The 26869-nt window shown below is 38.9% G+C and overlaps 1 protein-coding gene across 1 annotated transcript in view; it reads right to left on the reverse strand.

The window, feature by feature from the left end:
• The window catches only part of ASCC3 (activating signal cointegrator 1 complex subunit 3), a 1409126-nt gene that overhangs the window by 332700 nt on the left and 1049557 nt on the right, over positions 1-26869 (reverse strand). The window contains exons 25-26 of the mRNA XM_053710577.1: positions 22063-22231; positions 434-654 (exon numbers count right to left, since the gene is read on the reverse strand). Coding sequence (XP_053566552.1) covers positions 434-654; positions 22063-22231 — 390 coding nt within the window. The remainder of the gene's footprint in view (positions 1-433; positions 655-22062; positions 22232-26869) is intronic.

Genomic DNA, 26869 nt, shown 5'->3' on the forward strand with positions numbered 1-26869 from the left:
GCTTTAGTTAATATAGTTGCTTTATGTAGCCTGAGTTCAGGCCATTTTTCTACATCTGTACTGAGTACAGTATGGCCCACCTAATGAATAATATGCATTTAGCACCATCTGATAACAAGATCAGAACCACAATTCTTTACCCTTAAGTTGTTATACTGCTATGAAATTGTGAATGAAATAAAGTCTATCAAAAAAATAGCAATAAGGAAATATCAAATGAAATAAAAACAGACTAACTAAATATTTATTTAGTAGAATATAATACAATCCTAAATACATTGTATTTCTTAGTAGATTCTGCATATATGATCTGAACCACATAGTAAAAACAAAATCACATTGATAAATATTCTAGAAAAACAAAATCAATTGGTTACAACTCCCCCCCCCCCCACACATTATTTTTGTAATGAATACACTGTATATTGCAAACCTTGGAAGATGGATACTTGTTGAAGATTCTGAAGATGGCCAGCTCAGCAGCCACAGTTTTTCCTGAGCCTGTTGGTGCGCCAAGTAAGACATTAGAATCAGTGTGATACAGCGTATGAAAGATCTGCGTCTGAATGGGGTTAAAATGTGTAAACTTGTAGAGTGCTTCATATTCTCTACATCCCAGGGCTGTTATAGGCAATGGTTGCAGGTCCAGCAATTCTGAAGAAAAAATATAAAACAGTACAAGCAGTTTAATGTAAAAATCAATCTAAATGACACTAAAATGGCTAGATATTTTGCCAACAGCCTCTCAATCCAAACTACTATTCTATGCATTTGATGTTGATGTTCTTAAAGGGAGGGTAAAGTCATAATTAGACATTTATGATTTGGACAGAGCATATCATTTTAAACAGCTTTCCAATTTACTTATATTATTCAATTTGCTTCCTTCTCTTGTTATCCTCTGCTGAAAGGTTTATTTAGGAAAGCTCAGGAGCAGCAAAGAACCTAGGTTTTAGCTGCATATATATACTGATTGTCATTGGCTCACACATGTGTTCAGTTAGAAACCAGTAGTGCATTGCTGCTCCTTCAACAAATTATACCAAGAGAATAAAAAAATTTTGATAATAGAAGAAAACTGAAAAGTTGTTTAAAATTGTGTGTTTTACCTAAATCATGAAACAAAAAAATTGTGCTTCATGTCCCTTAAAATATGTGAATTAGAATTGCTCTAGGGCAGCTGGAAAAACAATTTTTTTAACCATTGTTCATACTTTATGAAACCCTTAAAGGGTCAAAAATGCAAAACAAAACAGCTTCTGGCCCATATTTATCAAGCTCCGTACGGAGCTTGTGGGCCAGTGTTTCTGGCGAGTCTTCAGACTCGCCAGAAACACAAGTTATGAAGCAGCGGTCTAAAGACCGCTGCTCCATAACCCTGTCCGTCTGCTCTGATGAGGCGGACAGGAATCGCCGGAAAACAACCCGATCAAGTACGATCGGGTTGATTGACACCTCCCTGCTGGCGGTCAGCAGGGAGCGGCGTTGCACCAGCAGCTCTTGTGAGCTGCTGGTGCAATGTTAAATGCGGAGAGCGTATTGCTCTCCGCATTCAGCGAGGTCTTGCGGACCTGATCCGCACTGTCGGATCAGGTCCGCAAGACCTTTGATAAATAGGGGCCCTTATGTGCAGAAGCATTTTATTATTGTAGAATTTCTTGCATTTAACTATGTGTTTAAACCCTGCAAAATAAACTCAGCTCCAGAGCAGCAATGTAATACTGGGAGCTCGCTTAACACATCTGGAGAGCCAGAGACAAGAGGCATTTGTGCAGAGCCAGAAGTAAAATAAAAACTCTCTTAAAATTGCACGCTCTGTCTAATACACAAAAATTGGACCTTTTTTTATTGCACTATTGCTGGCAAATAACTATTTAACGCTCCTGCTCGAACGTTAACTGCGCTAGAAGATTTTTGTTCAAGTTGGATTGTGCTTGTATTATGAATTGAAAGTAAACTGTTTTCACTCGTGCGCTGGAAAAAAAAAAGTTGAAAAAACCCTAACACCCTACTTGCGCCCAAAACTCGATTGCATATTCTCATGTGCACTAACCCAACATGAAAATATGAATATATTTCACATTCCAATGTTATTTCACATAGCAGAATATGTTCTATTTATTTCCAATTACATATTTCTACATATACCTTATGTTGTTTTTGATACAATATATATATATAATATTAGTAGTTTGGTGTATGCACTCTCACCATCCAACAATAGCAGCCAGGGTGCTATAAAGTATTCAAGTATATATTCAGTCAATAAGCACTCACTGGTCTTCAGCCGTCTGTGTTAAATAAGTATTTATTAGTGATGTTTCGGGACAAAACACAGTCCATTCTTCTGACAAACAACAGTTGAAAATGACAAACCTTTAAAGGCACGTGAAAAACCCTCCCCCTCATCTTAGCCAATCCTGGCTGTTTGTGTGCAAAAATAACAAAAACAATGATTGTGATAGGCTAACAGCGTGTTCATAAAACTAAATCAATTACATACATTATGTTTAATAAATTCCAAGAGATTAACCAGTGTTATATTGTGAATGTGCAATATGAGTGTATACACATATCCCAAGGCCTGCAGGGGATCCCAATCATATAAAATTTACATGAAAAAAACGGCATGTTCTTTAATCTTACAATCACTTAGTAAGTGACTCACACCACCCTAGGGGGACCTCACCCCCCCCCCCCCCGGTTTCGCCCATTCACTTGGACATCATGCTAGTACTACATCTCCCCTGGGGCACTCCCCCTTGTCCTATTGGTGGATCAAAAAGACACATCATACTGATTGCGCGATCAGTTCAAAACTTCACATCTGAGATCATAGCTACCTAACAACCCCCTCTGTTCACATCAAAATGTACATGTGAAACACATTAAATTAACTCTAGATTCCTTTCTCACTTTATTAGTGTATATACCTATCCAAATCACAGACTCATCATGCCCGTACCACTTAACTGACAGCTTGGCAAAAAGATGGGCGTGTATATCATTAATGTAAGCAGAGCGCAAGGCTACTTAAATATCGTTGACACGAGATTCTAATAGTGCGCTAGGTAGTTAGATATCATACACCTTACAATAGAATAGATCCTTCGTTCTATTGAGGAATTTACTAAGAAAAAGAAGGGGGTAGTAAGGGCGCTAAGGTGTGAGCTAAAGATATCTCTAAATAAAAATTATCTAAATAAAAATGTATATCCTTAAACACTAATAATGAGGAAGGCAGAAGTCAGAAGTCTGTCAATATCTGAAATATTTAAAATATTTATTAACTAAAAGGCAGTGTAACTAAAATTAGGGACATCTCCCTTAATACATAACTCTAAAAGCATATATTTAATATTCAATAGTTGGTGGCAGACAAAATAGCATAGAAGACTTTGTCTAAACAAATGTTAAAAAAACACAGAGAATATATTGCACAGTTATAGGTTACGATGTATGGATATAAAGGTGCCGGACTCCAAATAGCATAAAATGACATGAAAAAGGAGAGTCCAATAAAAAGCAGGTATTTGTGACCAATATAGGAAAAAATCAGTTTGTAGAAACTTTCTATAAACTTCATACGATGTTACAGTTCACGGGGAAGAATATTCAACTCATTAAATTTAATGAGTTGAATATTCTTCAACAATATCACAATATTCAAGGGAATGAGTGCTATTCAACCACTTCTTGTCCTACTTCCCGCCTTCCTTATACTATCAGATTAACTAAGGGTTAGCACAAGGGATTATTATATCCCTTATTCCTATCTATTACAGTCATAGTGCCAATATTTTCTGTTCTCCTTACATAAGTTCACAGGGAAGTACAGAGCAGAGGGAGGTATAATTTACTTCAAATGTTAATCACTTACGGCTTTCATATCACTCTCATATAGAAAATTGATCCTGTGGAACAATATCAGATTGGTACCTTGATGTATTATGATCCTTGAGAGAAGATATCCCATTGTGTGTTGCAGTCTGGTAATCTGTGAGTTCACCCCTTGTGACTTCGGCGTCTGACGTCACGGATGACACTCCGGGGGCTCGTCCTAGCCCAACCAACCAAATCTTTTACATTTCCGTGGATGAAAGGTGATCTATACCTCCGCTCCTGGTTATACACAGAGATTTTTAAAAAAGTGCTGTGTACTCACTGCTTGTCCTTAGTGCTGTGCACGCAAGCTTGTATGTTTTGCAAGTACCGGTGGAATTGAAGATATAATAGTTCATGAAACAACCTGGGTTGAAAGAGAGTTTCACAGCGGCAGTCAATCCTTGGTTAGCATGCGAAGTGACGATATTTAAGTAGCCTTGCGCTCTGCTTACATTAAGGATATACACGCCCATCTTTTTGCCAAGCTGTCAGTTAAGTGGTACGGGCATGATGAGTCCGTGATGTGGATAGGTATATACACTAATAAAGTGACAAAGAAATCTTTTATTTAATGTGTTTCACATGTACATGTTGATGTGAACAGAGGGGGTTGTTAGGTAGCTATGATCTCAGATGTGAAGTTTGTGAACTGATTGCGCAATCAGTATGATGTGTCTTTTTGATCCTCCAATAGGACAAGGGGGAGTGCTAGCATGATGTCCAAGTGATTGGGCAAAACTGGGGGGGGGGGGGGTGAGGTCCCCCTAGGGTGGTGATTGGCTGTGAGTCTCTAACTAAGTGATTGTAAGATTAAAGAACATGCCATTTTTATATATAAATTGTATATGATTGGGATCCCCTGCAGGCCTTGGGATATATGTATACACTCATATTGCACATTCACAAAATAACACTGGTAAAACTTTTGGAATCTTTTACACATAATGTATGTAATTGTTTTAGTTTTATGAACACGCTGTTAGCCTATCACAATCATTGTTTTTTTGTTATTTTTGCACACAAACAGCCAGGATTGGCTAAGATGGGGGGGGTTCACATGCCTTTAAAGATTTGTCATTTTCAACTGTTGTTTGTCAGAAGAATGCACTGTGTTTTGTCCCGAAACATCACTAATAAATACTTATTTAACACAGATGGCTGAAGACCAGTGAGTGCTTATTGACTGAATATATATATATATATATATATATATATATATATATATATATATATATATATATATATATATATATATATATATACAGTATATATACATACATACATAGAGGTGTAGATATACAGATATATATAGGAATATTTATTTTTAAAAACTTAGAACATATTTTACTATGTGTAGAACATTGGAATGTGAAAACTTAAATTATGCTTACCTGATAATTTTATTTTCTTCAGATGGAAAGAGTCCACAGCTGCATTCATTACTATTGGGAATTCAGAACCTGGCCACCAGAAGGAGGCAAAGACACCCCAGCCAAAGGCTTAAATACCTACCCCACTTCCCTCATCCCCCAGTCATTCTGCCTAGGGAACAAAAAACAGTAGAAGAAATATCAGGGTGAAAAGGTGCCAGAAGAACAAAAATAACAGATGCTCTACAGAAAAAATACGGGCGGGGAGCAGTAGACTCTTTCCATCTGAAGATAATAAAATTATCAGGTAAGCATAATTTAAGTTTTTCTTAATAAATGGGAAGAGTCCACAGCTGCATTCATTACTTTTGGGAAAACAATACCCAAGCTATAGAGGACACTGAATGCAAAAACTGGAGGGTACAAGAGGCGGCCCATTCTGAGGGCATCAGGCTTAAAAAACCCTACCCAACAAAATCCTGCTTCGTCCGAAGACCAGAACAACTTTGAAAAAAAGGAAAAGGCCCAAGGACACTGACCTGCAGATAGTCCACAAGCCTTGCTAGAGACCACAGGAACTAGACTCGACTAAGTCAACAGCCTCCAAGAGACACCTTCGCCCAGCAGTCGGTCTCCAAACAACACACCCCTTACTAAAAAAAAGGGAACAAACTACCCTATTCTTCCACAAAGAAGAAAAGACACGGCAAAAACATCATTGTACTTGTAAAGCGCGGCTAATCCCCCTTAAAAGACTCAAGGCGCTGCTCATTTTATCAACCTTGAAAGGAGGAAAGGCTGAGTAGACCTCGCCGGGGATCTAACTTGCAACCCTCGGTTTGCTACAGTGCAGAGTAGCCATAGTGCATTAGTATGCTGAGCTAGCTGAGCGTAAGGAACTCCAGAAAAAAACAAAAAAACTAAAAAGGACAAAAACACAGAGCAAAAAAACCTGAGAAACCGGGTGAGGCTAACAGAGACCCAACCAGTCTCATAGAAACAAGGGGAGGCAACGCCTAGACCCCAGAATAGAAAAAGTACAGGATAAGGCCGAGAGTCTGAAACAGAGAGAGGATCTTCCCCTAACACAGTGCAATCGCACTCTAGAAAGCAACTGAAGATGAAGGTCCCCAAGTCGCAAAAAGGTAGCTCAGAATACCAAAATATTCAGAAAGAAACCTTGTGCAACAAGCTCGTATAGGTCTGATGAACAACACCTGAAGCAAAAACACTGCAGTCATCTAAAAATGAAACTTAAATATTTGCAGGGTAAGTAGAAAGCAGCTGAAGATAGGATCCTTCAGATTGCTAAGTATCCACTAACCAGAGGATAATGTTGCAGGCTATCTAAGAGCCGCCAGTACTTCCCACAAAACTTGAACGTGGAGAAACCTCAAAGAGGCTTACCGTACCTCAAATTCTCCGAGGATGAAATAGCAGAGCAACAGATCACAGATCCTGCTCCAACACCAGACCAGCCCAAACGACAGACATGCCTGATAGACAGGGTGAACAGAAAGACCCCAACCACAAGCCCCCAGGGAATGGAAAGAAAAAAGGGGGGACTCATCCACCCCAACAGAGCTTGGGTGCCAACCCAATCCGCTCCTCCAAAATAAGGCACTCCCAAGGAGAACCCCCGAGGACCTGGAACAGAGAAAAGTGCAATAGATCCATAGGAAGACCTGTCACAACTCTCTTAGACAGTCTCTACCTAGAGAGATTAATTTCCAACAGGTGGAACAGAGCCCACAGAGCAGCAGATACTGCCCCTTACAGAAATAAGACACCTGATCCAAACTCCTACACACGGGGCAGGACAATGACCCTCCAGAAAGAGGAAACCCCAGCTCATAAGGAAGACAAACTATCCCCTCAAAAGGGAAGGGCACATATAAGAACAGCGTACATGTCCACAAGACATGAAGCCATAGTATGATCAAAACACGGACCAAATGAAAAAAAACTTCTAGACACCACTGTTGACCCAACAGAGAAAAAACTCCCCATAAAGAGGAGCACACTCCGTCTGAAGGACAAGTCACACCTTAAAGATTATAACCAGTACCCAAAGGTGGATGTGAACTTTGGTCTTCCTGCTTGCAAGCCCAATGAGCTAGCCCCTATGTCGCAACATAGGGTCCCTGAAAAAACTGTCTCGTCCCGAACCAGTCTACAGGATCATAAGTCTCCAGACATTCAAGAAGGATCCAAGACAAGAACCCTGGACTCGGAACCCAGAATCATCCTAGAACGAACGACACCCTCAGGGAACACAATATACCCCGTCTGAAGCCAGATAACTGGGGAATTCGGAGAACGGGTGGGTACAGGACTCACTCGTAATTCCCAGTCCAAAGAGAAGAGAACATCCTTGGCCGGAGGTCAACACCCCCCCAACAAGGTGCTAGGCTACGACAAAGTCACGGAATTTCTATAGATCCCAAAGGCCCCAAAGGCAGCACAAAGGGAAATTAAAACAAAAACAGAGTCACCCGAAAGAGAGAAGAAAAGAAAGGCTGGTCTCCATAATCCTTTCAGATTAATATTCCAGAGGACCACACCCAAGGGAGAAGCATGCAAAGCATCCCAAACCCAGGCAGAAAAACATCCCCTAAGCAAAAAGCTTGGAAAAAGAGACAACACCTCCTATCGCACCTGATATGGAGACGACTAACTCCCAAAAGAAGACAGAGCGTTGCGGCCTTCACTTCCTAATTAAGAGGCCAAAGCCGCCAGAAAAACCGGACGAAGTCCAGAAAGTCTCGACCCAAAGGAAGAGAGCCTCTAAAAGGAACAAGTCCTAAAAGGACACTTCCAAAGAGACCATGAAAGGCAAAACCATAAGAACGGTGGTATGAAGGACCTAAATCCTTCAAGCCTCCAACCCACAACAGGAAGGAACACTCTAGTTCCCGGAAAAATCGGAAAAGACTGAACATGTCGCCGTGGATCTCAATGGAGTCCTGGCCCACTAGTTTGAAAGTGGAATGAGGATTGAACCAATCCCCCATGCCCCTAAGCAACCACGGACCATCAAGTCCTCTCAGGATGCTAGTTGAAGCTTGTAAAATAACATGTAAACAACACAAATCATATTGTGATCACTAGGCGCCCTCACCGGACCAGTCTGACATATAAAGGCGCCACGTGTCTGAGCTAGGCCTCAAAGGCAGAAGGATTTGTACCCAGTCAGGACCAGCCTGAAAACAAGGGACCCAGCACTGTCAACGCCACACAGAGTCTCCCCCGAGATGGAGGGATAAAGAACAGTCAGACAGAACATTAGACTAGTACGTCCTCAAAGTAAACAGTACAACCACAAAATCGCGAGTATCAATTCCAGTGAAGAAAGTTCCCGAAGGAAACATCACACAACATGAGCTTCAGACCAAATAAAAATCATCCTCACCGTATTAAAATAAAAGATAAGGCAACCCATAGGTTATCAAAGATAAAGAAAATGCAGCCGCACAACAAGAGGAATCAGAGGGCTAAGTAAAAAAAGGTTCTTTATTGTGAATTCATTAAAAAAATGATACAAGGCTGACCGTTGTACCATTTTTTTAATGGATTCACAATAAAGAACATATTTTTTACTTAGCCCTCTGATTCCTCTTGTTGTGCGGCTGCATTTTCTTTATCTTTGAATTTTTCCACGGCTTGTTGTTGGTTTAGTCCACCTCCACTCCAACCGTGATGTCAGGGTTTGTTCCGGATCTGCAGCGGCATGGGTTGTGTGTTTGGAACCAGTAGGTTATCGCCCAGAAAGAACGGACAGACCCGCAGGATCAGCCCAACAGGGGTCCCAGACTTCCAAGCTCAGAACTGTAAAAGGATGCACAAATAATAAAGACTATAAGAGGATTACTTCATCCCCTTATGTCTATGCAAGGAAGCCAGTCGAAGATTAAGACTGAGAATCCCCAGACCCATTAAGAGTGGGATCCTCCAGCAACGCCAAAACGTGCCTCAGTAGAACACGAAGGCGCACCAGTCTATAACGAAAGGCACAATATACCTCCGCCGGGACAAAAGAAAACACTGTCCCCGAAAGTTGACCCCCTGAGGCCTCAGGGGCAGTTGCTCCCCCAGAGGGCTGAATTGGACCAGGCGATCCCCTGCCTGACGATCCCCGGTTAATGGAACACGGACAATATCGTAAGCACATTCCCGGGAAGTGCAGATGCACCAGCGCCAAAGATATGGCCATGCGGAACCGTGTCGTAACCTCCGGTGGGTACAAGCCACACAGCATAGAAGGATAAGTAGCGTTTGGGCTACCTGCATGCGTAGTAAGTGTTGGTGGTAAAGCCTGAATCAGACATCCGTCTCCAAAAAAATCAGAATCCTCCATAACTGGGATATTGAATAAAAAAATGGACCAATAAGAAAAATCTAAACGGCACCTTACACCCCCAATGGCTGGGGCACTCACCACCTCCAGGGAACCAGACACTAGCGGACCAGGATTTCTCTGTCTCCACATGGTCAGGAATGCGGAAACGAAGAGCCAAAATGTGGCCATGCCGGTCACAAGGTAAACCGTGCAGTCCATGCAAAAGCGCACCGGACCGTAAAGGCCATGTCACTAGACATAGGCCGTTATGTTCCAAAATAGCCATGAGCCAAACAACACTACACAGTAGCAGACAGAATCACATAATAAACATGATTATAAACCCCCCTGTTCAATAACCCAACTCAGGAGATATTAACCTTTGATTCTGAGATACAAAAAGAAGCCTTACTGAGACCATATGTTAAAGTTATCCCCGAAAGGTTAAACAGTTGTAATTAAAATACATCCATGATGAAAGTAAATGAAACAATCTTACCGGAATCTACGCCGTGGAACAGGAACACGGCCCTTCAGGTGTGACAGATGGTAGCGTTGCTTCTGCCATGGACTTGAGAGAAAAAAGCAGGCAGCAAAACTCGTGAACGCAGATTGCTTGTGGAGTTGTTAATATGAGTCGGATGGTTTTGCAGAATGTTTAGAGCCTGAGACCTCATATCTTTGAGCCCTTATAACTTGTGTGCAACACTTTTTTGCAATCATTTTTATTAGATGGTGTTATTATAAGTGTAAGTGTACTTTGTAATGTATTTTTTGTGTGTTTTGTGCAACTTTTTTGTTTCACAGTTAACCAACAAAAAGTTTTGAGGATGAGGTAATCATTCTAGCGTAAATGTGTGCAGCTACTATAACCATCTAGCTCCCAGTAGTGCATTGCTGCTACTATGTACTTATACTTTTCAATGTAGGATACAAAAAGAAGAAAGTACATTTGATATTAGAAGTTAATTTAAAAGTGACATGCTCTGAATCATGGACATTTTGAGTTCCATATCTCTTTAAGGTAAACAAAGGAAGCAAGTTTATTCAAAACTTTGAGCTAACTTCAAGAAATGTTTATAGTTTTAACTTCTCCTTCCTAAATATGATATGGAATTCTATTTATTAATATATAATTATGCAGGTAGAAAACCCTTTATCCAAATGTTTGGTACCAAAAAATGTTTGGATATTTGAAAATTTGCATCTGTAAAATGGGCAGTTTGGAGAAGGATGGACCAAATATAAACAACATCTTAAGTAATTTAGACAATATTTACATGTCATAATACAGCTTATACATGTAACCTAAATGTAGTTTTATATCAATTTTAATACATGGTACTGTCAGAAATATAATACAGTATTGTAATGAGAAAGGTAATATTTGTTGTTTTACATTATTTGCATTTTAAGAACACAAAAACCAAACCAAATACACAGGCAGAGAAGATTGTGACTTACAGGTGTGGGGGGGGGGGGAGTATTTTTTTGATAATTTTATTTAAAAAAGATATTGATGAAAATATTTTTATTTCAGAATAAGTTTGGATTTTGGAATTCCAGAATTGGGGATTTGTACCTGAATTATATGTATGAAATTTTATTTCAAATTTGTTTTCAAAGTACATTAGCCCAAATATAATTTAACAAAACAAAAAATAATAAAGTACATGTTTTATATTAAGGGTTTTGCATTAATAGTGGATATTCACATAGGTAATTAAATGACTTCCCTTTACAACTGTTGTGTTGCTTCAGTTATATTCTTCATCTGTGTATTCATTAATACATTTCTTACTGACACAGAGATCTTAGAAAGAATCTAAAACATATAATTATAGTTATCATTGGAACAGCTTGAAATTTGTATTAGACTTGTTGCTCAATGAAAATTACCTTGGCGACAATATCAGAATATTTCCTGTATATTAAATTAGGAAGATCTATAGTAGCTGCCTACAAGGGAGGATAACACTGATACACACAGTTGCGCAATTGTGATCCCCCCCCCCATTTTCTTTGACATTGTAATAAGTAAAAACACAACATAAGTGCTAAAAGGGACATGAAACACAACATTTTTCTATCATGTTTGAGATAGAGCATACAATTTTAAGCATATTTAAAATGTATTTCTACTATCTAATTTGCTTTGTTCTCTTGTTGAAAAGCATACCTAGGTAGGCTTAAGAGCAGCAATGTGATACTGGGAGCTAGCTTATGATTGGTGGCTGCACTCTCGTTATTGGCTCACTCAATGTGTTCTTATAGCTCTCAGTACTGCATGGTTGCTCCATCAACAAAGAATACTTAGAGAACAAAGAACATTTAAGAACAGAAGTAAATTGGAAAGTCATTTACAACTGCATCACAAAAGTATACATTTTAATTTCATGTCCCTTTAAGTAGTGAATTGTTTATTGGCCACACACCACATTTCATTTGTAGTAAGAAAAAAACACCCCAGAATTTATACTTACCAATAAATGTCTTTCTTTTGGGATGAGGAGAGTCCATAGGTGTCCATAACGTGGGATATATCTTCTGCCACTAGGAGGAGGTCAATAACCCTCACAAGAGCTTTAATCCCTCCCACCTCCTCTCCCCACTATGTTTACGTGTATCTGAGCACAGGTAAGAGATAGAAAAGGTAGGAAAGACAGAAAGCAGGTGAAAGAGGTGAAAATAAGATCTATCGCCAATTTAGTAAAAATGCGGGCAGGTCCTAATGGATGCTCCTCATCTCGAAAAAAATAAATTTACTGGTAAGTATAAATTCCGTTTTCTTTCGTAAGATGAGGAGAGTCCATAGGTGTCCATAACATGCAGAATACAATACTCAAGCAGAGAGTCCATGTTAAGGACGGGTGGGAGAAAATGATGGCAGTTCCTATTTGCCAGACACTGCAGCTTGAAGGACGTTCATGCCAAAAAGCTGCATTGGAAGAAGCATAAATATAAAAATAATACATTTAGAAAAGGAAAGACCAAGTTGTCCCCTTGCAAATCTGTTCCAAGGAGGAGACATTTTTGAAGACCCAAGTAGTAGATACAGATCTAGTAGAATAAGCAGTTACTCTTTTTGGAGGCGGTTTTCCCGCAACCAAGTAAGCATTACAAATAGTCTGATTTAGCCATGATGCCAAGGCCACCACAGTAGACTTTTGACCATTTCTGAAGCCTGAAAAGAGGACAAACAAGCTAAAAGTCTGTCTAAAGTCTTTAGTAGCCTGAAGATAGGATTTTAGGGCTCTGACTACATCCAAATTGTGATGTAGGCATTCCTTAGGTTTAGAAGGGTTTGGAAAATGAGAAGGAAGAACAATTTTAAATATTTTCTGAAGACACTACCTTTGGTAGAAAATCATATTTAGTCAGGAGGACCGCTTAATCTTGATGAAAAATCAAGGAGTGATCAGAAGACAGGGCAGGTAATTCAGAAACTCTTTAAGCGGAAGAAATAGTTAAAAGAAAGAGAACCCTCCATGACAATAACTTTAGATTCAAAGAGTGCATTGGTTTAAGGGGGGGGGGGGGGGGGGCTAGCAGAACAGAAAGAACCAGATTTAAATTCCAAGGGGGAGAAATGGGTCTAATTACAGGGTGAATTCTCACCAAGGCTTGAACAAAATTTTAGACATCAGCTAAGTTGGATATTTCTTTGTGAAACAAAATTGATAATGTCAAAATCTGACCCTTTAAATAACTAGCTAATAAACCCTCTTGAAGGAACTGAAGAATTCTAGGGATTCTAAAAGATTTCCAAGGAGAACCCTCTAGATAGAACACCAATGTAAGTAAGCTTTTCCAAATCTTATGATAAATATTCTGCATGACAAGCTTTCTGGTTTGCAGTAAAGTAGAGATAACAGAATCTGAGAAACATCTGTTTTTGAGAACTAGTCGTTCAACCTCCACGCCATCAAATTCAGAGATTTGAGATCCGGATTACAGAAGCCAACTCCTGTTTGATTCCTGCAATGGACTCCTGGAAGAAATAGATAGGGCAGATTAAAGTTCCGAGTTCCCAATTGTTTTTTCCCGGAATGTGAATGGCCGATAGGGTGAAGTGGGTTTCCTCTGCCCAAGACAGAATATGAAATACCTCTCGCATAGATAAGAGAGTTAAGATGTAGGATATACGCCACAGCAGTGACATTGTCTGACTGGAAACTAATAAATCAAACGAAATTATAGGATGTTGATAGACAACCTTGCCTCTAGAGGGGACGATACTCCTTGGGCCCTTTGAATATCCAAAATTGCTTCACAACCCATCAGACTTGCGTCCATAGTGACTACGGTCCAGAAAGGTTGAAGAAAATAAACTCCAAAGGTTGAATAGAGACTTTCCCTCCACCATGATAGAGATTGTTTGACCAAAGAACTGCATTCTATCTGCTGTTCCAGTGGAAACAATCCTTTGACCCCTGTTGAAGCATGGACAATTGGAGAGGACGAAGATGAAAGCGAGCAAAAGGTACAGCATCTGACGCTGCTACCATAAGACCCACTATTTCCATACATTGTGCTACAGATGGAGGATGGGCCATCTGTAGAGAAAAGCAGACAGTGTGAAGTTTGGTTCTGCAAAGTTCCATGAAAAATAAGTGCATTTGAACTGAGTCTATTATCACACCCAGAAAGATCACCCTTATGGCTGGTGATAAACTTTTAGGGACATTTATTTCCCATCCCTGTTCCTGGAGGAAATATACCATTCTCTGGGTATGAACAGTAGCCAGAGAAAGAGACGGAGCTTGGACCAAGATATCATCCAAATAAGGAGCAGGGATTCACTGAGCTCTGATCACTGCTAACAGAGTCCCTAAAACCTTTGTGAAGATGCAAGGGGCGATGGCCAGACCGAAGGGGAGGGACACAAATTGGTAATGCTTGTTGAGAAAAACAAACCTTAAAAACGGGAAATAATCCCTGTGAACTGGAGAATTCAGATATATATACTTTAAATATGCAGTTGTCATAAATTGACCCGCCAGAATTAGAGGCAAGATGATACGAATAATTTCCATTTTGAAAGAGTGTACCCGAATAAATTTGTTCAGAGTTTTTAAGTCCAGAATAGGACGATAAGAGCCTTCCTTCTTTGGGACAATGAAGAGGTTGGAGTAGAAACCCTGACCCTGTAGAGATATTGGAACAGGTTGGATCACTCCCATATCCTCTAAGTCTTGAACACACTGAGCAAAGGCAGCCGCCTTTACAGGATCCTTTGGAACGTGAGACAGATGAAACCGTTCCCATGGAGGTCTGTCTGGTGTTCATGCAGATTTCTGATATGAGTTAGTCTTTTTGATTTTAGACCAAGAAGATCCTGGTTTCCAGGAAGGTTTGGAGGACTCAGACTTCTGGTTGGAATGGGACTTTTGATCTCTAGGGGAGCGAAAGGAATGAAAACGACTAGTTTGTTTGCACTTCTGCTTAGATTTCTTGTCCTGAGGTAGAAAAGCCCCTTTTCCCCCAGTGGTCGTTTTGATAATATAATCCAATTCTGAACCAAAAAGCATCTACTGATAATAGCTTATTCTTAGAAACTATGTCAGTTGACTAAGATTTAAGCCATAAAGCTCTCCTTAAGAAAACAGTAACAGACATATACTGTATTTGGCATCAATTTTGATGATGTCAAAGACTGCATCACAAATGAAGTCATTATTCATTTTAAGGACCTTAATGCAGTTGACAATATCCTCAGAAGAGTTAAATGAAGTTGAGAAGAGGGCACTTACAAAGCTAACACAAGTATGAAGAATATACAATAATTTATATAATGGTAATATTTAAAAAACATGCATATGTTACTCAATATAAAAACATTTTTTAATGACAATATATAAAATATTTTGCAGCAATTCAGTAAAAAAAGTTAAAAACATATAATGTGGCAGAGGGACGTCTCCTTATATTTTAGGTTGCAACCAAGAATATCACTTTGAGCACCTGTTTATCATGAAAGTCCCGATCAATAATGCAAAGCACTTTGTATGACAGCTAGCCCATATTCAGTGTACTCTTGGAGGAATCTCAGTTCCACTTCCAAAAAATCCAGCAATACGGCAAAATATTAGAACTGCTCACATTGCCTTAATCCGCACCCTGTAATTAGATATGTTTCCCCTGTAAGAACTCGGATAAGGAGTCATGCGGAGGAGGAGGAGGTATCTCTTGCCGTGAGTAACGGTCTGTGAGTATAAAGTGAGTATATGCAGCCACTAATCAGCTATATTCAAAACGGAAAAGTACATTACACTCTTAAAACAGTAATAACTTTTACTAGAAATCAGTTTGTTTTTAAAAGTAAAAAAAAAAAATCAGATTTAAATAAATAGGATTATTTTTTTTTTTTTAAATAAAATGCTTTTTAAAAAAGAAAAAAAAAAGAAAAAAGAAAGTATCAACAAAGTTTCTATTCAAGGTGCATTATAATCCAAATGTTATATTTATGTTATATTTATCCTGACATACATTTTTTCTATTTATTATGTAGCATAAGGCTATACTGTATTATATAAAAGACTATTTTATATATTCTTGTTGTAATGTTTAATTTTTTGGTCAGAATGTCATGCTCTCACAGAGGTTTCTATAAGATTATTTTTGTCATTTTTTTCTGTCTAGAAGATAATATCCAATATGTTTTGTTTTGTGAATTTGTGTCTGCAGAAATCACATTCCTCTTCTTCACAGCAAAAACGTTATAAAATATTTATACAGAGTTGAGAAATAGACCTTAAAGGGACATAAAACCAAAACGTTTTCTTTCATGATTCAGATAGAGCATACAATTTTCAGATGTACTTTTTTTTCAAATTTGCTTCATTCTCTTGGCATCCTTTGTTGAGGAAGAACAATGCTCTACTGGGAGCTAGGTGAACACATTGGGTGAGCCAATTACAAGCAGCTAGCTCACAGTAGATCATTGTTCCTGAGCCTACCTATGCATGTTTTAAAACAATGGATATCAAGAAAACTAAGCAAAATAGATAAGGGGAGTAAATTGGAAATTGTTAAATATTAAATGTTCTATCTGAATTGTTAAAATTTACTTTTGACTTTACTGTCCCTTTAATGCCATTGCTCCCCTGCAAATCTATGTACACAAAATCAACTCTAAGTTTCAAGACGCTCAATGAATAGAAGATTGTTTGGAGTGGAATAGATCTGCACAAGGACCTAAGTGTGAGGAGGGAGGGGCAAGCATTAAAAATGAAATATAATGTTATTGTTTCAGGTGAATTAAGATATTTAATTGTTATTATTAAGATAATAATATTTTTACTTCCAAAAGACTGGAATGTTAATTAAATATGAACCTATTAAACTGAAGATAGTTCACCTCCCAATAATTTAATTACTTTCAATGTTCTATCAATAGGCTAGATTATGAGTGGAGCAGCAATTATCACACACACACTTACTCCACTAGAAGTAATCTTTTTGCACGCATCGGATACCGTGCGTTTTACAAGCTGAAAGTAAAATGTTTTGGCTCGTGCACTATCCAGAGTCTCGCAAAGAGCCAAACTTAAAATATCATGATCGCGTTAACATAATCCCCATAGACTTCAATGGAGCGTGAAAAGTGGGGGGGGGGGGGGGGAAACGTACTTGCGCGCAAACCTGATCACATCTTCTCAAATGGGAGGCCTTGTTCTAAAAAATATCTGATAACCCTTGGAGACTATATTCAGAACCCAGGGATCTAGAACAGACAAACCAATAAACACTATAACCTCTTAAAAAGCTCTTAAAGGGACATGCAACACTTTGAGATGGTAACATAAAATGATAAATCTTATATATAAAAAGAAGTCTGCAATATACTTTCATTATTTATTTCATCCCCTTTTCCTGTAATTTTATTCTGAAAGTGTGAGCTTTTTTTAGTTCCTGTTAGAAATGGAAGTGCAGGAGCCATCCTCTTCCATCGACGTCCTAACGAAGAATGAAGGTTCCTTTAAATGACATCATCCAAGATGGCGTCCCTTGAATTCCGATTGGCTGATAGGATTCTATCAGCCAATCGGAATTAAGGTAGGAAAAATAGGATTGAAGTTCAATCCTATTGGCTGATTGGATAAGCCAATAGGATTGAGCTCGCATTCTATTGGCTGTTCCAATCAGCCAATAGAATGCAAGCTCAATCCTATTGGCTGATTCGATCAGCCAATAGGATTTTTCCTACCTTAATTCCGATTGGCTGATAGAATCCTATCAGCCAATCGGAATTCAAGGGACGCCATCTTGGATGATGTCATTTAAAGGAACCTTCATTCTTCGTTAGGACATCGATGGAAGAGGATGGCTCTGCGTCGGCTGGATTGAAGATGGATCCGCTCCGGATGGAAGAAGATAGAAGATGCCGCCTGGATGAAGACTTCTGCCGCTTGGAGGACCTCTTCTGCCCAGATCGGATGAAGACTTCTGCCCCTCTGGAGGTCCACTTGTGCCCGGCTGGGTGAAGACGGCTCAAGGTAGGGAGATCTTCAGGGAGGTAGTGTTAGGTTTTTTTAAGGGGGGATTGGGTGGGTTTTAGAGTAGGGTTGGGGGGGTGGTGGGTTTTAATGTTGGGGGGGAGTATTGTATTTTTTTTACATGTAAAAGAGCTGATTACTTTGGGGCAATGCCCTGCAAAAGGCCCTTTTAAGGGCTATTTGTAATTTAGTATAGGGTAGGGAATTTTATTATGTTGGGGGGCTTTTTTATTTTATTAGGGGATTAGATTAGGGGTAATTAGTTTAAAATTCTTGTAATTCTTTTTTTTCCCCTGTAATTTAGTGGGTTTTTTTTTCCCGTAATTTAGTTTATTTAATTTAATTGTATTTAATTGTAGGTAGTTTAGGTAATTAGTTCAATTATAGTGTAGTGTTAGGTATAATTGTAACTTAGGTTAGGATTTATTTTACAGGTATATTTGTCTTTATTTTAACTAGGAAGTTATTAAATAGTTAATAACTATTTAATAACTATTCTACCTAGTTAAAATAAATACAAAGTTGCCTGTAAAATAAATATAAATCCTAAGCTAGCTACAATGTAACTATTAGTTATATTGTAGTTAGCTTAGGGTTTATTTTATAAGTATTTAGTTTTAAATAGGATTAATTTATTTAATTGTAGTATTGTTAGATTATTTTAAATTATATTTAAGTTAGAGGGGTGTTAGGGTTAGGCTTAGGTTTAGGGGTTAATAAATTTAAAATAGTGGCGGCAACGTTGGCGGCGGCAGATTAGGGGTTAATAAATTTAATATAGTTGCGGCGGCGTTGGGGGGCAGATTAGGGGTTAATAACTATAATGTAGGTGTCTGCGATGTTGGGGGCAGCAGATTAGGGGCTCATAGGGATAATATAGGTGGCGGCAGTGTCCGGAGCGGCAGATTAGGGGTTAATAATATAATGTAGGTGTCAGCGATAGCGGGGGCGGCAGATTAGGGGTTAATAAGTGTAATATTAGGGGTGTTTAGACTCATGTTATGGTGTTAGGTGCAGACAAAATTAATTTCCCCATAGGAAACAATGGGGCTGCGTTAGAAGCTGGACGCTGCTTTTTTGCAGGTGTTAGGTTTTTTTTCACCCGGCTCAGCCCCATTGTTTCCTATGCGGAAATTGTGCACGAGCACGTTTAGCCAGCACACCGCTAACTTAAGCAACGCTGGTATTGAGGTGAGATGTGGAGCTAAATTTTGCTCTACGCTCACCTTTTTGCGGCTAACGCCAGGTTTAAAAAAACCTGTAATACCAGCGTTGTCTTAAGGGAGCGGTGGGAAAAAAAGGCTCGTTAGCACCGCAAGCCTTACAGACAAAAATTTGTAATCTAGCCGTTAGTGTTTAATGTCCCTTTAAGGAATGGGAATAACTTACCCCCTCCTAAAGAAGCTTTAAAAAATTTAAAGGTATGATGCACGCTAAGCCAAACAGCAAAACAAAGCAGAAGACATATAAAGTTCACATCCGAAGCCTAGATAACAATCAGCAGTGTGAAAAAAACTTACAGTTATAAGGGAAAAAAGTGCGCCAAAACCCAAAGTGAACAAAATTGATCATACGTGCACTAACCAGAAGTGTATAATCCAGCCAAAGCACGAACAAAGTTAAACAGATATAAAAGATGTGCACTACCCCAACGAGCATAAAACTAGCGTGTACTATCTCGACATAGACCCGAAGGCTGACGTGCAAAATATAAATATTTAACAGTAAAAAGTACATTATTTTCTATGTGAAGAACATAAGAATATAAAATATGAGTTTTGCGCATTGTGTTTCTCAATTTAGATCTTAATGAGGTAGGGTTAGCGCACATGAGAACTTAGTATTCTTAAGGTGTTATTGAAATATTACATATACAATATTAATAAAAAAAATTAACATTATTGAAAATTAATAAACATACTGTAAAATATATTGATATATTCTATAGATTATTTAGAATATTTTACAGTATGTTTATTAATTTTTTTTTAATATTTTGTGTGTAATATTTCAAGAACTAAGTTTTCATGCAAGATAACCTAATCTCATTAAGAACTAAATTGAGAAACGCAATGCGCAAAACGCTTATTTTACATTCCTATGTTCTGGACATAGGTTTGGTATTAATGCTACAATTCAAGAGATATATGCTCATACTAGAAAATAACTTTATTAAAAAAAATATTCAATATTTGGTGATGTCTTCACTTAATTTTATATATATATATATATATATATATATATATATATATATATATATATATATATATATATATATATATATATATATATATATATATATGAATAAGCCCTCTAGACTTAAGTCCCTTTGACTTCCAAAAGAGGTGAACATAAGCAATACTGAATGTGCCATATTTCTGATAAATAACATCAAATATATCAGTCAAACAGAGATACTAAAGATAAATAATATACAAATGGAAGTCCTATAACTGACATAAATACAACCTCATTTGATAACATTAAAAATACTTTTTGGTTCTTGTGAAATTATAATTCTATAAAGTAAAAGAAACACAAACACCTGATTTTATAGTTGTTTGTGAATACAAAAAAAGAGGCAACAATACCATTTGTGAAATTATACATTTTTTATATAATTAATTCACTCTTAATGAAACCCACTGCCAAGTTCAATTAATTTTCATGAGTATGGAAAGATCATAGTTTCTTATAAGATTCATAATAACACAAAAGGGACCAAAGCTAAAGCTTAAAATTGAATTTAAAAGCAAAACGTCAGCCGCTTTCAGGCGACCCTGTGTGGTTTCCACTGAATACTAATGATCTGATATAAAATTCAATGTGCAGGTATAGCAGGAAAGATGATGAAATTGTGGCAAGAGGCCACCTGAAGTGCAGGGAATAAGGGTGCTGTAAGATAAACTGGCTCAGGATGAAAGCAACCAAGGATTTGCTACATACTAAGGAAATCTTCACTGCTTTGTCTTCTGAATCTCACAATCTGTAGCTTAAAGGGACATCATAGTGTAACAATAAAATGCTCATATGCACTACATCATTTTATTATTGCACAATTGACTATCACTAACTTTCTGTTTATCCACTGCAAAGAAAGTGCAATATGTACTCCTTATTGGTTCACTGGTTGTGCCCTGTTGAGGTGTGGCAATGCATTGTGGCTCCTGAGTTAAATTTTTACTAGATATTTAACCCCCTTGAAGGTGTTAAAGGGATAATCTGAGTTGATGTATTCAGTACAGGTGGCAATTTCAACAGGCAAAACAGTGATTTCACTTGTCAAAATAAAGCTAAATAAAATATTTGTAAACAATTTATTATACTCCAGTATTTAAAATGGATCATTTGGAACATGTTAATGGGAGGAAATACTGTACAATAACCTTTAAAGCACACATTTACATCAAGTATTTGTTTTAGTACTGAACTGTTTTGTATGTTTCCCAAGTAGCGTTTAAAATAGTTTATGCATGCCATATATGTAAACAATATTATTGCTTGAATGTGTGGGAGGTACACCCTTCTCCACAAAAACAACTGCAGGAGTTACCCTCACCAGCCAGTGAACTAATGTGCACAAACATCTTTTACCAGCTTGAATTAAAATTTAAAAATGTTTTGCATTTTGCAAAATGATTTTAACAACCACTCTTTCATGTGTACACTTTTTATGCCAATTATAATGTCCCTTTAAATAAGCTAAAACGTAGTATTCTCTTAAAATTATAGCGTAAATAGCCTGTTAGCAATGAACAGTTTGAAAGCATATTCCATATAAGACTTTATAATAGAGGTCTACAAAACAGTATATGAGAAGTTTCATAACATGTACCTAGAAAAACGTAAAGCAGAATTATTTCTGGAACGCAGCCTAACTAATAACAATGGAGAAATATTCATACTTTTTTCAATACTTTTAATAAGCAAAAATAATAAACAGCATGTTGTACTGAAAACAAATTTGTACCTGTATGTGGCGGATGTCTTTCTGGCAAAATGAGATGTTGAAAATTTATGATACACACAGCTTCAGCTCCCAGCCATCTGTCAGAGACAGCTCTAATATAGTATTGTGAAGGCAAAGGTTCAAAAATTGGTATTGTAAAAACCAGAAGTTGTGGTTCTTTCATGACAACCTGATAGAAAAAAATAATAATAATTTACTAAGCTGTGCAAAATAAAAATGACTGGGAATTTATTTAAATAAGTAATGGATTTGAAGAAAAAAAAAGTGTGAATAAATACACAATCATAATCATATTATATGACTATCTAATGGATGCATACACCAAAATATCTGAAGCAATAAATTAAATGTGAGAGGTATGATCTAGATATTGATTGGGTAATTTAAAATACATCTGTATTAATTTTAATAAAACTTTGAACATAAACATAAATATTTTCAATATGTATTACTTTGAAAGAAGACTGACATGCATTTCTTTTTTCTTGATGATTCTACGATCCTTTAACGAATACCATGACTACTTGAACATAGATGACATCCTCCTTTTTATCAATGATGCTTGGAGTGTATCTCACTCTAGTCTCTATATGCATCTCATTCCTCATAGACTAAATGATGAGTGACCAGAGGTACTAATAGAGCCCTCTATCTCCACCCCGCAAGGAATAAGGCACCTCGGTTGAAAGAAGGAGATTTCCTCTTTGAAAGAGGGTAGTAATATGCCCTGCTAATTTGCAGGTGGTCCCTACCTCACTAGGCACACAGCGGATTATAATACAAGGCAGATGAGTCCTTATTCCTCTTTGAAACACACAAAGGGGCATGAGACTGAGATCTCCCATTTAAAATTAAAAAATCATGTCCCTATCCTATAAAAACTGCATACACCACATAAAAAAATAAAAATCATAAATAATGCTTACCCCAGCCAAAGGCTTAAATACCTCCCCCACTTCCTCATAACCCCAGTCATTCTGCCGAGGGAACAAGGAACAGTAGGGGAAACATCAGGGTGAAAAAGGTGCCAGAAGAAAACATTTCAAATTTAGGGCCGCCCATCGGAGAACACGGGCGGGAGCTGACTCTTCCCATACAGATGGAAATGGAATTATCAGGTAAGCATAATTTATGTTTTCAATCTTAATATGGGAAGAGTCCACAGCTGCATTCCTTACTTGTGGGAGACATATACCCAAGCTCTAGAGTACATGGAATGCTAACGGGAGAGAAAAAAGAGAGAGGCGGACCCTAATCTGAGGGCACCACAGCCTGCAAAACCTTTCTCCCAAAGGCTGCTTCAGCAGAAGCAAAAACATCAAACTTATAAAATTTTGGAAAAAGTATGTAAGAACCAGATAGCCGCCTTACAAATCTGATCCATAGAGGTCTCATTTTTGAAGCCCCAAGAGGAACCACTGCTCTCGTAGAATGAGCCGTAATCCTCAGAGAAGGCTTATGTCCTGCCGTTTCTATGCTAAACGGATGACACTCCTCAGACAAAAAGATAAGAAAGTCGAAGAGGCACTCTGACCCCTATGCTTACTGGAAAAGACAACAAACCGAGAAAGAGGTTTGTCTAAATTCCTTTGTGGCCCGAAGATAGAACTTCAAGGCACAAACCACATCCAGAAATACGAAATACATAAACGTTTCTTCGACGAAGAAGGATTAGGACATAAGAAAGGAACCACAATCTCTTGATTGATGTAGTGATTGACACAACCTTAGGAAGAAAACCTAACTTGGTTCGTAGAACAGCTTTATCAGCATGAAACACCAGATAAAGAGGGTCACATTGCAATGCAGCAATCTCATAGACTCTGCATACAGTAGCAATAGCTAGTAGAAAAAGAACCTTCCAAGACAACAATTTAATATCTACTTCATGCATAGGATCCAACGGAGCCCGATGCAAAACCTTAAGGACAAGATTTAAACTCCAAGGAGGAGCCTTAGATCTAAACACAGGTCTGATCCCAGCAGAGCCTTAATGAATGGCTGCATATCTGGAAGCTCGGCAAACCTCTTGTGCAGTAACACAGACAGGGCCAAAAACTGTCCCTTCAGGGGACTTGCAGAAAAGCCCTTCTCCAGTTCATTATGGAGAACAGAATAAGTAGGTCCTCCACACCTTATGATAGATGCGACGAGCAACCAGCTTACAAGCTTGAATGAGAGCGTAAATAACTCTCTCAGAAAACCCTCTCTTGGCTAGGACTAAGCGTTCAATCTCCACGCAGTCAGCCTCAGAGAATCTAGACATTGATGAACAAAGAGACCTTGTACAGCAGATCCCTGCGACAAGGTAACTTTCACTGAGGAGATGACATCCCCACTAGATCCGCAAAACCATATCCTTTGCGGCCAAGACGGAGCAGTCAGTATCGAGCCACAAAACTAGGAAGTAGTGGTAACGGTCAGAAAGGATAAATTAGTTGAACCTCCAAGGGACCGCTATGGCATCTGTTAGCTCCGCCTGAGGATCCCTGTACCTCGACCCCTATCTGGGTAGCTTGGTATTGAGACGTTATAAGATCCTCCTCTTGCAATCTCTGCAAACACTTGGGATGGAGAGACCATTCTCCTGGATGAAAGGATTGTCTGCTTAGGAAATCCGCTTCCCAGTTGTCCACACCCAGAATGTGGATCGCTGACAGCGAACAAATGCGTGTCTCCCCCACACCAGAATCCGAGATACTTCCCTCATAGCTAGGGAGCTTCTCGTTCCCACCTGATGGTTGATGTAAGTCACTGAGGATATATTGTTTGATTGGAATCTGATTAACTGGGACGAACCCAGCAGAGGCCAAGCCTTCATTGTATATTGCCAGAAGATCCAAAATGAGATCAGGATGCCCTGTGCCTACCTGGCACCCCAAACTGCTCCCCATCCTGACAGACTCGCAACCGTAGTCCCAATCACCCAGGATGGTCTTGAAACGGACGTCCCTCAGGACAAGTGATCTGAACAAAATCACCAAGAGAGCGATTCTCCCGATTGGTTGTCCAGAGAAAGCTGTTGAGACAGATCCGAATGATCGCCATTCCACTAGTTCAGCATGTGCAGTTGCAACAGTCTGAGGTGAAACCTGTCAAAGGAAATGATGTCCAAGCTGGACACCATGAGACCAATCACCTCTATACACCGAGCCACAGATGGCCTTAAGGAGATCTGGAGGGCAAGACATGTTGAAGCTAGCTTGCAATGTCTCTGGTCTGTTAGAAATATTCTCATGTCTATTGAGACTATTATAGTTCCCGAGAATTCTACCCTGGTACTTGATACAAGAGAACTCTCTCTAGATTATCTGTCATCCATGGGATCGAAAAAGACAGGAGATATTCCGAATGGTCCACTCTTCGAACAATTTCTTTAGCTACACCAAACGGAAGAGCAATAAACTGGAAGTGCTGGTCCAGGAATCTATCGTGGTCATGAACAACCCCTCTCAAACAAGGGGAAGAATGGACCTTATTGTCTCTATCTTAAACGAGGGGACATTTAAAAACCTGCTTAAGCACTTTAGTTCCAGAATCGGATGGAAAGTTCCCTCCTTCTTAGGGACCATGAAAAGGTTTGAATAGTATTCCACACTTCTCACTGCGATAGGCACCGGGACAATAATTCCTGGAGGACAGATCCCGTACACACCCTGGAAAGGCTTCCCTACTTTCTGGTCAGGAAGACAGGAGGAATCTGCCCTTGAGTGGCTGAGACTTAAAACCTATCTTGTAACCCTGAGCTATGACCTCCAGGACCCATGGATCCTGCACGTCCCTGAACCAATCGACTGAAAAGAGCGACATACTGCCCCCTACACGATCCAGAAGAGGACCGGTGACCGCCCATTCAAGCCGACGTAGACCCGGTGGGCTTCTTGCTCTGCTTGGATTTATTTCAGGACTGAGCCAAATTCCAAGAGCTCTTGGTTTGCTCTGGCTTAGTGGAGGACTGCTGACATGGGCTTTATCAGAACGAAAATAACAAAAATAGTCCCTTAGATGAGTTCATATACTCTTGCGGTAGGAGAGCACCCTTGCCCCCTGTGACCGTGGAGATAATTGAGTCTAGGCCTGAAACAAACAAAATCATTCCCTTAAAGGGAGGGAAGAAGTCTAGAATTAGAAGTCATATCCGCAGACCATGACTTCAGCCAGAGCCTGACAGGCCTGAACAGAAAAAGCTGAAGCCATAGCATTCAAGCGAATAAACTGCCTAATAGCAGTACAGATAAAAGAATTAACAACCCTCAAGGCCATAAATCTTTTCTGAGTAACGTCGAGGGGATCCTCCACCCCGATCAAATCCTATAAGGAGTCACACCAGAAGGTAGTTTCTCCAGTAACCGTGGCAACAGCCGCATCCAGTTGAAACAAATATCCCGTATGTTGAAACATCTTTCTTAACAGAGTTTCCATCTTTTATCCATGGGCTCTTCAAACAAAAAAACAATCCACAAGCGGGATAGTTGTACGTTTAGCAAGGGTGAAGATAACGCCATCCCATTTAGGGATGGAATCTCACAACTCCATTGAGAGTCCAGGACCGGGGACAATTTGTTAAAGGGAAAAGAGGGGGAAAAGGAATCCAATCCTGTACCATTCATTCTTAATAATGTTCACCATCTAACAGGAGCAGGGAAGGATAAGGTACCACCCTGTCCTCAAACTCTATCCAATTTAGGAAATAAAGGTTCATCAGGCAATTTGGCCTCTGGAACCTCTGAATTTGCCAAAAACTACCTTTAGAAGAAAGCATAAATTCCTAAACTAAAGTCTGGTTCCTCTGCAGCCGGCGGTTTAG

This window comes from Bombina bombina, chromosome 4 (assembly GCF_027579735.1).
Source record: "Bombina bombina isolate aBomBom1 chromosome 4, aBomBom1.pri, whole genome shotgun sequence".
Taxonomy (NCBI): domain Eukaryota; kingdom Metazoa; phylum Chordata; class Amphibia; order Anura; family Bombinatoridae; genus Bombina; species Bombina bombina.